The sequence below is a fragment of the Balaenoptera acutorostrata genome, chromosome 21 (assembly GCF_949987535.1).
Source record: "Balaenoptera acutorostrata chromosome 21, mBalAcu1.1, whole genome shotgun sequence".
Taxonomy (NCBI): Eukaryota; Metazoa; Chordata; class Mammalia; order Artiodactyla; family Balaenopteridae; genus Balaenoptera; species Balaenoptera acutorostrata.
The window spans coordinates 3,780,030-3,792,135 of NC_080084.1; the positions used below are offsets into that span (position 1 = coordinate 3,780,030).

A 12,106-nucleotide genomic window follows, 5' to 3' on the forward strand; every position below is an offset into this window, starting at 1 on the left:
CCCAACCTCCCATTCCATCCCTCTCCCACTCCCCTCTCCCCTTGGCAACCACAAGTCTGTTCTCTATGTCTGTGAGTCTGTTTCTGTTTCGTAGATAAGTTCATTGGTGTTGTATTTTTAGATTTTACATATAAGTGATATCATATGGTATTTGTCTTTCTCTATCTGACTTCACTTAGTATGATGGTGTCTGGGTCCATCCTGTTGCTGCACTCTTCCTGCTGTTTTAATAGCCATAGCTCATCCTGTCACAGATGAAGACACTGAGATTAGTCATTGCTGCACTGAGCACGTTTGGTTGTTGCAGGCTTCTGCTATTCTAACTTTAATAGTGTTGTTAATCAGAATTCCAGCCACGGGGAATAATGATCTCATTTCTCCCTCACAACACTTTTTTTTTTTTGAATTTTATTTATTTTTTTATATAGCAGGTTCTTATTAGTTATCCATTTTATACATATTAGTGTATACATGTCGATCCCAATCTCCCAATTCATCACACCACCACCCCCGCCACTTTCCCCCCTTGGTGTCCACTCGTTTGTTCTCTACATCTGTGTCTCTATTTCTGCCCTGCAAACTGGCTCATCTGTACCATTTTTCTAGGTTCCACATATATGCGTTAATATACGATATTTGTTTTTCTCTTTCTGACTTACTTCACTCTGTATGACAGTCTTTAGATCCATCCATGTCTCTACAAATGACCCAATTTTGTTCCTTTCTATGGCTGAGTAATATTCCATTGTGTAAATATACCACATCTTCTTTTTTTTTTTTTTTTTAAACATCTTTATTGAAGTATAATTACCTTACAATGGTGTGTTAGCTTCTGCTTTATAACAAAGTGAATCAGTTATACATATACAATATGTTCCCATTTCTCCTCCCTCTTGCATCTCTCGATGGGCATTTAGGCTGCTTCCATGACCTGGCTATTGTAAATAGTGCTGCAATGAACATTGGGGTGCATGTGTCTTTTTGAATTATGGTTTTCTCTGGGTATATGCCCAGTAGTGGCATTGCTGGGTCATATGGTAATTCTATTTTTAGTTTTTTAAGGAACCTCCATACTGTTCTCCATAGTGGCTGTATCAATTTACATTCCCACCAACAGTGCAAGAGGGTTCCTTTTTCTCCCCACTGAATCCAGCATTTGTTGTTTGTAGATTTTCTGACGATGCCCATTGTAACTGGTGTGAGGTGATACCTCATTGTAGTTTTGATTTGCATTGCTCTAATAATTAGTGATGTTGAGCAACTTTTCATGTGCTTCTTGGCCATCCGTATGTCTTCTTTGGAGAAATGTCTATTTAGGTCTTCTGCCCACTTTTGGATGGGGTTGTTTGTTTTTTTAATAGTGAGCTGCATGAGCTGTTTATATATTTTGGAGATTAATCCTTTTTCGGTTGATTCATTTGCATATATTTTTTCCCATTCTGAGGGTTGTCTTTTCGTCTTGTTTGTAGTTTCCTTTGCTTTGCAAAAGATTTTAAGTTTCATTAGGTCCCATTTGTTTATTTTTGGTTTTATTTCCATTACTCTAGGCGGTGGATCAAAAAAGATCTTGCTGTGATTTATGTCAAAGAGTGTTCTTCCTGTGTTTTCCTCTAAGAGTTTTATAGTGTTTGGTCTTACATTTACGTCTCTAATCCATTTTAAGTTTATTTTTGTGTATGGTGTTAGGGAGTATTCTAATTTCATTCTTTTACATGTAGCTGTCCAGTTTTCCCAGCATCACTTATTGAAGAGACTGTCATCTCCCTTGTATATCCTTGCCTCCTTTGTCATAAATTAGTTGACCGTAGATGCATGGGTTTATCTCTGGGCTCTCTATCCTGTTCCATTGATCTATATTTCTGTTTTGTGCCAGTACCATATTGTCTTGATTACTGTAGCTTTGTAGTATAGTCTGAAGTCAGAGAGTGATTCCTCCAGCTCTGTTTTTTTCCCTCAAGACAGCTTTGGCTATTTGGGGTCTTTTGTGTCTCCATACAAATTTTAAGATTTTTTGTTCTAGGTCTGTAAAAAAATGCCGTTGGTAATTTGATAGGGATTGCATTGAATCTGTAGATTGCTTTGGGTAGTATAGTCATTTTCACAATATTGATTCTTCCAATCCAAGAACATGGTATATCTCTTTATCTGTTGGTATCTTTTTTTTTTTTTTTAATTTAATTATTTATTTATTTTTGGCTGCATTGGGTCTTTTTTGTTGCTGCGCGCGGGCTTTCTCTAGTTCTGGCAAGCAGGGGCTACTCTTTGTTTTGGTGCGCGGGCTTCTCATTGCAGTGGCTTCTCTTGTTACGGAGCACGGGCTCTAAGCATGTGGGCTTCAGTGGTTGTGGCTGCAGGCTCAGTAGTTGTGGCGCACAGGCTTAGTTGCTCCGTGGCATGTGGGATCTTCCCAGACTGGGGCTCGAACCCGTGTCCCCTGCCTTGGCAGGCAGATTCTTAACCTCTGTGCCACCAGGGAAGTCCCCATCTGTTGGTATCTTTAATTTCTTTCATCAGTGTCTTCTAGTCTTCTGCATACAGGTCTTTTGTCTCCCTAAGTAGGTTTATTCCTAGGTATTTTATTCTTTTTGTTGCAGTGGTAAATGGGATTGTTTCCTTAATTTCTCTTTCTGATTTTTCATTGTTAGTGTATAGGAATGCAAGAGATTTCTGTGCATTATTTTTGTATCGTGCAAACTTACCAAATTCATTGATTAGTTCCAGTAGTTGTCTGCTGGCATCTTTAGGATTCTCTATGTATAGTATCGTGTCATCTGCAAACAATGACAGTTTTACTTCTTTTCCAATTTGTATTCCTTTTATTTCTTTTTCTTCTCTGATTGCCATGGCTTGGCCTTCCAAAACTGTGTTGAATAATAGTGGTGAGAGTGGACATCCTTGTCTTGTTCCTGATCTTAGAGGAAATGCTTTCAATTTTTAACCATTGAGAATGATGTTTGCTGTGGGTTTGTCATATATGGCCTTTATTATGTTGAGGTAGGTTCCCTCTATGCCCTGTTTCTGGAGAGTTTTCATCATAAATGGGTGTTGAATTTTGTCAAAAGCTTTTTCTGCATCTATTGAGATGATCATATGGTTTTTCTTTTTCAGTTTGTTAATATGGTGTATCACATTGGTTAATTTGCATATACTGAAGAATCCTTGCATCCCTGGGATAAATCCCACTTGATGGTATATGATCCTTTAAATGTGTTGTTGGATTCTGTTTGCTAGTATTTTGTTGAGGAATTTTGCATCTATATTCATCAGTGTTATTGGTCTGTAATTTTCTTCTTTTTGTAATATCTTTGTCTGGTTTTGGTATCAGGGTGATGGTGGCCTCATGGAATGAGTTTGGGAGTGTTCCTTCCTCTGCAGTTTTTTGGAGGAGTTTGAGAAGGATGGGTGTTAGCTCTTCTCTAAATGTTTGATAGAATTCACCTGTGTAGCCATCTGGTCCTGGTATTTTGTTTGTTGGAAGATTTTTGATCACAGTTTCTATTTCATTACTTGTGATTGGTCTGTTCATATTTTGTTTCTTCCTGGTTCAGTCTTGGAAGGTTATACCTTTCTAAGAATCTGTCCATTTCTTCCAGGTTGTCCATTTCATTGGCATAGAGTTGCTTGTAGTAGTCTCTTAGGATGCTTTGTATTTCTGTGGTGTCTTTTGTAACTTCTCCTTTTCATTTCTAATTTTATTGATTTGAGTCCTCTCCCTCTTTTTCTTGATGAGTCTGGCTAATGGTTTATCAATTTTGTTTATCTTCTCAAAGAACCAGCTTTTAGTTTTATTGATCTTTGCTATTGTTTTCTTTGTTTCTATTTCATTTATTTCTGCTCTGATCTTTATGATTTCCTTCCTTCTACTAACTTTGGTTTTTGTTTGTTCTTCTTTCTCTAGTTCCTTTAGGTGTAAGATTAGACTATTTATTTGAGATTTTTCTTTTTTCTTGAGGTAGGCTTGTATAGCTATAAACTTCCCTCTTAGAACTGCTTTTGCTGCATCCCATAGGTTTTGGATCATTGTGTTTCCATTGTAATTTGTCTCTAGGTATTTTCTGATTTCCTCTTTGATTTCTTCAGTGATCTCTTGGTTATTTATTAATGTATTGTTTAGCCTCCATGTGTTTGTGTTCTTTATGGTATTTTCCCTGTAATTGATTTCTTTTTTTTTTTTTTTTTTAAACTTTCAGGGAAATTTATTAAAGAGAAACATTGACTGAAACCATTGAACACAGGGCATAACAACACACAGAGGAACTTCTAACGGCCACCGGATCCAACAGGTCCCGGCCCCCCATCCCAGGGTCCCCAACAAGGTGCCTCTGCTGCACCCCACCAGGCGGCCCTCCATCCCCCGCCAGTCCCCCTTCCTCAGGGCCCCGCTGGTAGCCTCTCGCCAGGACGATGGGCACCGGCAATGCCCGCTTCCCCCGGGGCAGCCCCTCCCCCTCTGGCCCACATGCCTGGGGCCTGGCCCTGCCCTATGGTGGGCACAGGACAGTCCCACAGCAGGGCACGCGCCACCGAGCCGAGGACGTGGAGGCCCGAGGAACAGCGGGGTGGCCCAGCAGAGCACAGGCCCCGGGGTCCTCCTGCAGACCTCCTGCAGCCCCGGTCCAGGTCTTCCTTCCCAAGGTCCCAGGTGGGCTCCCAGGTCCTGGGGTGGGCGCTGGCTCTGACCTCGTCCATCCCGTCCTCCCCGCTGGCTCCTGGGACTGGGCTCAGGGTCTCCGCGCCGGGCTGGGGTCGGGGGGAACTGCTCAGAGGAGAGCACACGCACATTTCCACCACAAGAAGCAGCGCTGGGCCTGAATCTATGCCCAGAAAGCACACGTTGAGCTCACGACACTGGCTCACAGAGACCAGAGCCTTGGCTGGCACGTGGTGCACCACAGGGCTCCACGGGGGCACGATGGCTAGGGTGTGTGTGTTGGGGGAGGGGATCGGGGGCTGGGGGGTTCCTTGACACCTGGGTCCCTCTGGGGCCTACAGGGACACATTTGGGCTTGCCAGCACAGGGAGCAGCGTGCCCCAGAGAGGGGACACTGAATAGGGGTTCCCTCTCGGGAGGGAGGCCCAGGCACCTTGAGTAGCCCCCAACGTCTCCCAGGCCAGTGTGGGTGGCAGCCATCTGCAGGTGCCCCTCACCTAGGCCGGGGCTGGCCACTCAGGGCTGCTCCCAGGTGGCAGGCTTCGCGGCTGGCCTTGGCATTGGCAGCTGGTGAGTTGTGGTTCTCCAGGCCAGTCCCAGGTCTCCAGTGGCCATGTACAAACCTAGGTAGAACAAAACACTCCTTCCTCCCGCCAACAAATTCTCTTGGACCCTGCCCGGACCCCCCTCCTCCTCCTGCCCCTCGTCCTCTTCTCCATGTCTCCCTCCTCCGTCTCCTCCCTCTCCTCCTCCTTTGGAACAAACGCTTCCCTGCACCCCCCACTCACACCAAAGCCAGTTGTGGGGTACTGGGTCACCAGGTACTCAGCGCCCTGCCTGCCAAGCTGAGCCGACGCTCTCGCCTGGGATCGTCTCCTCACAGCGTTTGCTGTCCTTGTCCCTATTGCCCTTGCAGGCTGCAGGGGGAGGAGACTGCCCCCGGCCCTCACTTGCGCAGAGGCTCCAGGGGGCTGCCTTCCTGGGGCGGGGCTCCCCTCGAGTGGTGTAGATGATCCTGAAGACGGGCTGGACCCTGCGGTGTCCCCTCCGGGGCACCTCCTCTCTGCCCCGCAGCTCTTCCTCGCCAGCGCCAGCGCTGGCTCCTTGTGGCAGGGGCGGCCCCGGGGGAGGCGCCTCTAGGCCCCGCGTGGCCTGGGGGCCCATCAGCATCACTAGCTCAGAGCCCACAGGGTGGGCGTCTGAGGGTGGCCGGAAGACAGGGCTGATGCCAGAGCCCCCGACTATACCTTTCTCAGCCTCTGCTGCGTTGGGGTCTCTGTCTGAGGCTCGGGGACCCCTCGTGCTGGGTATGGTGGCTCCCCGCTTGTGTCGCCGGTGCCTCGCTGAGCTGACGTTGGCTTGCTTGGTGGAGTCCCTTCCAGCTGGTGGGTGCCGAGGGGCTGGGCCCGGGCCTGGCGGCCCTGCCCCTCTGCCCCAGTCAGGGCCCCCACTGTTCCTGCGGACTGCCCCCTTCCCCTCGTTAAAATAGCTGGGTTGCCTGCTAGGGGAGGGGGTGCCTGGGTATCTTGAGCCTATGCTTCCTCGGGCTTGGGGTGGCTCATGGCCCCAGCCCCCATCTCGTTTCCCAGCTCCTCTGCTGCAAGCTGAGGCTTCTGCTTTGCTGGGGGACACGCTGCCTGGCTCTGGCCTTCCTCCCCAGTCCCGCAGAGGCACGGCACCTGCCTGCGCTTCAGTGACAGGGTAGCCCCTGTCTGGACGGTCTCAGCGCTGCTCCCACGAAACAGCCGTGCCTGCACCATGACCGGAGGGGCTGGCACACTGGTCTCTGCCAGTACCTGGGGGCCAGAGGCCCTGCGGCCCCTTCCCACTTGCCTCTGCTTCTCCCTGGCCACTGCCATGGTGGCCTCCCACTCCTCGTCTCGAATGAGCTTCAGTAACTCCAGGAAAGTGGGTGCACGCCCTCGCTGCTCCAGGAGCTTGAGCTTGCCCTGGAGGGCGCTGCTCCTGGAGGCCTGAGCCAGGACGTGTTTCAGGCGAATCATGTCTGCGCTTCTCACTGACCAGGGGCTGTGCTGCAGGGCGTTCTGCAGCAGGGGCTCTAACCGTAGCAAAAAATCAGAGACTTTCTCTCCGGATTTCTGGCATGTCTGGAGGAAGTTTAAATGTGAGGTTCTATAGTCCTCTTTACTCCCGAAGATCTGCTTCAGGGTGTCCAGGCACTGCTCCACAGTCATGGAGTCATTGTTGGCCCGCAGCATCTGTATGAGGGACAGGGCAGGGCCCTCTAAGCTTTCCAGGAAACACCGCTGCTTCTCTATCTCAGGCACCTGCCACATCTGCATCATCTCAGTCACCTGCTCTAGCCAGGCTTCAGAGTTCTCTTCGCCTGGGTCTGGGAATGTGCTTCCTGAAAACACCTTCAGTTTTGGGTACCACACGCTTTCTTTCAGAGGCTGCGGGACTGGTGGCTCGACTTGAGCCAAGCCTTTTGGCTCTACGTCCTCAGGATAAGTGCTATGCCCCAGGGTATTGACCACATCTACCATTCTCCGGCCCTCACCTTTCAGGAAGTAGTTCAGTCTGTTGATACGTTCATCATCTGGGCTACGGGGCTTCACCACCACTTCCCAGGTACCTCCCTTTCCTGGGATCTGATTGGGCATCATAGCATAATTGACCTCGTCAGCCAATTCGATGAAAACTGCCTTAGAGTTGTCTTCCCTTCTGAACATTCTGCCCAGCGCACTGTAGGCACACAGGGGCTGCAAGCCCGCCTTCAGGGTCTCTGTAATTTCCTTTTCACTACACTCCACAGGGATGCCCACAATCAGCACGGCCTTCCTGGGGTCCAGGTCCATCCCCTTGCACCAATCCTCCAACAGATGCACAGCCATTGCTCCCACTACCTATGGACTGATCTAATGCTAGGGGCAGTAATCAGCTCACAGCGTTTGACCAGGACTCAAGGAATTCTGAGTCAATGCCAAGTATGAAGGCAGAATCGTTCTGGGTTTCCACAGCCTCTGCTTGCCGTGGCCTCCTCCTCCAAGTCCAAGGACTCCTCTGTGTGTACTGGAGGTGCCTGCTGGAGACGCCTGCAGGCTGGGGCACCAGTGCACCACACCACCACGCGTCCGTCGCCACTGCTCGTGTGCTGCATTCTCCTGTAATTGATTTCTAAGCTCATAGCGTTGTGGTCAGAAAAGATGCTTGATATGATTTCAGTTTTCTTAAATTTACTGAGGCCTGATTACTGACCCAAGGTGTGATCTATACTGGAGAATGTTTCATGTGCACTTGAGAAGAAAGTGTAATCTGCTGTTTTTGGATGGAATGTCCTATAAATATCAATTAAATCTGTCTGGTCTATTGTGTCATTTAAAGCTTATGTTTCCTTATTAATTTTCTGTTTGGATCATCTGTCCATTGGTGTAAGTGAGGTGTTCAAGTCCCCCACTATGATTGTGTTACTGTCGATTTCCTCTTTTATAGCTATTAGCAGTTGCCTTATGTATTGAGGTGCTCCTATGTTGGGGTGCATATATATTTATAATTGTTCTATCTTCTTCTTGGATCGATCCATGATCATTAGGTAGTGTCCTTCCTTGTCTCTTGTAACAGTCTTTATTTTAAGGTCTATTTTGTCTGATACGAGAATTGCTGCTCCAGCTTTCTTCTGATTTCCATTTGCATGGAATATCTTTTTCCCTCCCCTCACTTTCAGTCTGTATGTGTCACTAGGTCTGTAGTGGGTGTCTTGTAGACAGCATATATATGGGTCTTGGTTTTCTATCCATTCAGCGAGCCTGTGTCTTTTGGTTGGAGCGTTTAATCCATTCACGTTTAAGGTAATTATTGATATGTATGTTCCTATTACCATTTTCTTAGTTGTTATGGGTTTGTTTTTGTAAGTCCTTTTATTCTGTTGTGTTTCCCACTTAGAGAAGTTCCTTTAGCATTTGTTGTAGAGCTGGTTTGGTGGTGCTGAATTCTCTTAGTTTTTGCTTGTCTATAAAGCTTTTGATTTCTCTGTCTAATCTGAATGAGATCCTTGCCAGGTAGAGTAATCTTGGTTGTAGGTTCTTCCCTTTCATCACTTTAAATATATCATGCCACTCCCTTCTGGCTTGTAGAGTTTCTGCTGAGAAATCAGCTGTTAACCTTATGGGAGTTCACTTGTATGTTATTTGTCGTTTTTCCCTTGCTGCTTTCAATAATTTTTCTTTGTCTTTAATTTTTGATAGTTTGATTACTATGTGTCTCGGCGTGTTTCTCCTTGGGTTTATCCTGCCTGGGACTCTTTGCGTTTCCTGGACTTGGGTGGCTATTTCCTTTCCCGCGTTAGGGAAGTTTTCGACTATAATCTCTTCAAATATTTTCTTGGGTCCTTTCTCTCTCTCTTCTCCTTTTGGGAGCCCATAATGCGAATGTTGTTCTGTTTAATGTTGTCCCAGAGGTCTCTTAGGCTTTTTTTTTTTTCATTCTTTTTTCTTTATTCTGTTCTGTGGCAGTGAATTCCACCATTCTGTCTTCCAGGTCACTTATCTGTTCTTCTTCCTCAGTTATTCTGCTATTGATTCCTTCTAGTGTATTTTTTTTTAATATATAAATTTATTTATTTATTTATTTATTTCTTTTTGGCTGTGTTGGGTCTTCCTTTCTGTGCGAGGACTTTCTCTAGTAGCGGCAAGCGGGGGCCACTCTTCATCGCGGTGCACGGGCCTCTCACTATCATGGCCTCTCTTGTTAAGGAGCACAGGCTCCAGACGTGCAGGCTCAGTAGTTGTGGCTCACGGGCCTAGTCGCTCCACGGCATGTGGGATCTTCCCAGACCAGGGCTCGAACCCGTGTCCCCTGCATTGGCAGGCAGATTCTCAACCACTGCGCCACCAGGGAAACCCCTTCTAGTGTATTTTTGATTTCAGTTATTGTATTGTTCATCTCTGTTTGTTCTTTAATTCTTCTAGGTGTTTTTCTTTAATTCTTCTAGGTCTTTGTTAAACATTTCTTGCATCTTCTCAATCTTTGCCTCCATTCTTTTTCCGAGGTCCTGGATCATCTTCACTATCATTATTCTGAATTCTTTTTCTGGAAGGTTTCCTATCTCCACTTCTTTTAGTTGTTTTTCTGGGGTTTTATCTTGTTCCTTCATCTGGTACATAGCCCTCTGCCTTTTCATCTTGTCTGTCTTTTTGTGAATGTGGTTTTTGTTCCACAGGGTGCAGGATTATAGTTCTTCTTGCTTCTGCTGTCTGCCCTCTGGTGTATGAGGCTATCTAAGAGGCTTGTGCAAGCTTCCTGATGGGAGGGACTGGTGGTGGGTAGAGCTGGGTGTTGCTCTGGTGGGCAGAGCTCAGTAAAACTTTAATCTGCTTGTCTGCTGATGGGTGGGCTGGGTTCCCTCCCTGTTGGTTGTTTGGCCTGAGGCAACCCAACACTGAAGCCTATCCAGGCTCTTTGGTGGGGCTAATGGTGGACTCTGGAAGTGCTCACGCCAAGGAGTACTTCCCTGAACTTCTGCTGCCAGTGCCCTTGTCCCCATGGTGAGCCACAGCCACCTCCCGCCTCTGCAGGAGACCCTCCAACACTAGCAGGTAGGTCTGGTTCAGTCTCCTATGGGGTCACTGCTCCTTCCTCTGGGTCCCATTTGCACACTACTTTGTGTGTGCCCTCCAAGAGTGGAGTCTCTGTTTCCCCCAGTCCTGTCGAAGTCCTGCAGTCAAATCCCGCTAGCCTTCAAAGTCTGATTCTGTAGGAATTCCTCCTCCTCTTGCCAGACCCCCAGGTTGGGAAGCCTGACATGGGGCTCAGAACCTTCACTCCAGTGGGTGGACTTCTGTGGTATAAGTGTTCTCCAGTCTGTAAGTCACCCACCCAGCAGTTATGGGATTTGATTTTACTGTGATTGCGCCCCTCCTACCATCTCATTGTGGCTTCTCCTTTGTCTTTGGATGTGGGGTTTTTTTTTTGGTGAGTTCCAGTGTCTTCCTGTCGATGATTATTCACCAGTTAGTTGTGATTCCGGTGCTCTCGCAGGAGGGAGTGAGTACACGTCCTCCTACCCCGCCATCTTCCTCACAACACTCTTGAACGAAAGCTCTGTCTTTATTCCTGTCTCATCGATCAGGAGACCATGCTGTCAGGGTGAAGCATTTGAAAGTACTTGGATTTCTACTTCCGTTTCGTTAAAACACTTTAAAATGTTTAATTCTTTGACTTGTATAGAATGTGAACTTTAAATTAATTTCCTTTCAATATGATACCATTTTGAAAATTCTGCCGAGGAAAACAAATTAACCAGGCCTTTTATTTATTTACAGCTTGGAAGACTTTCATGATTGGATTTCTAAAGCCATAAACTCTCAGGAAACTGATGGCCTCATCAATTCTGTGAGTTGTTAAAACGCATCGTGTGTGCTTTGGGTGTTTTCCTAGATTCGGATTTACAGTCCACTGTTCAGTAATCTTAATTATCTCATGCTGTGCAAGGCCAGGTCATGTGTCCTGCCTTCTTGGTAAACAGCAGTCCTCGCTGGCCCCGTGAAGGGTGCCCCCCCTGTCTTTGTGAGGCTGGAGCTTTAGCTGCTTTGTGATGCTGGGTGTGGAGATGGTTTTCACTCTTCAGGCAGCACTGTTGAATCAATCCGTTTAGGTAGAGAGTATCAAGATTAAGACAAAAGAGTGAGAGACATCAGTATTAAATCTATACATGGGATGGCCTGCTGTGATGATTAAACATACTGTCTGTGTTAATCGATTAATTATGGACGTATCTGTGTCCACTTATGGACACACTTGCTGGTACTCTTGCTCCTTTGTGGTCATTTATCAGCATGGCCACTGAGAGCTCAGCAGGAGGCACATAAACCAAATAAAGTGAAAAACCTAACCTCTAGGTGGGGTCTTTACAAAAGCAAATTAAACTATTATCCTTAACAATGATCCTTGGCTTTCACTCTGCTAATTTCTTCCCTAAAACACAGGAAAGTGTAGTTTACTCTTGTGTTATGAACTGTTTGCATTTTTCTCCTCTTTTCCGGCAGGAGCTGGGGTCTCCGAGCAGGGCGGGCGACCCCCCACCAGAGGCCTGGCGTCAGTCGGCGACCCCCCTGCGCCTCCGCTGCGTGGACACGTTCCGCGGGTATGTGGGCTCCCTGGTGACACGTGGGCACAGGTGGCCTCGGATGGCACGTTCCTAAGTCCACCCACTTGCAGCAGGAGGCATTTCACGTACCTTTTACTCCCTAGGCTAGAAAGGATTTCCTGCCCTAAAGAGAAATCGGCAGCCTCTTCTGAGTTGAAAACTGCCATGAGAGCCAGGGTGACGTGTCACTGGAGAGCAGCAGTGGGACAGGCCGGAGCCCGCCTCCCCTGGTGCACAGGTGCTGCTGAGAAAGCCACTCACACGTGTGAGCAGCTGCCCGAGCGCCCCGTGTCCGCTCAGCCCTGGACCGATGGGCCAGTGCCCCAGTCTGGAAACGGAGCCCTCAGCCT

At 47.4% G+C, this 12,106-nt stretch overlaps 1 protein-coding gene across 11 annotated transcripts in view; it reads left to right on the plus strand.

The window, feature by feature from the left end:
* Positions 1-12,106, plus strand: part of HGSNAT (heparan-alpha-glucosaminide N-acetyltransferase) — a 66,919-nt gene that overhangs the window by 21,845 nt on the left and 32,968 nt on the right. For 8 of the 11 annotated variants that reach the window (XR_009006508.1, XR_009006509.1, XR_009006511.1 and 5 more), the window contains exons 6-7: positions 10,933-11,002; positions 11,656-11,753. Coding sequence is in view for 3 of the 11 variants with exons in the window: in XM_057537284.1 (XP_057393267.1) it covers positions 10,933-11,002; positions 11,656-11,753 (168 nt within the window). In the remaining 8 variants the exon portion in view is untranslated. Of the gene's footprint in view, positions 1-4,206; positions 4,284-5,797; positions 7,244-7,427; positions 7,779-10,932; positions 11,003-11,655; positions 11,754-12,106 lie in introns of those variants that run through there. The other 3 variants (XM_057537289.1, XM_057537287.1, XM_057537288.1) reach the window with 3 other exon arrangements.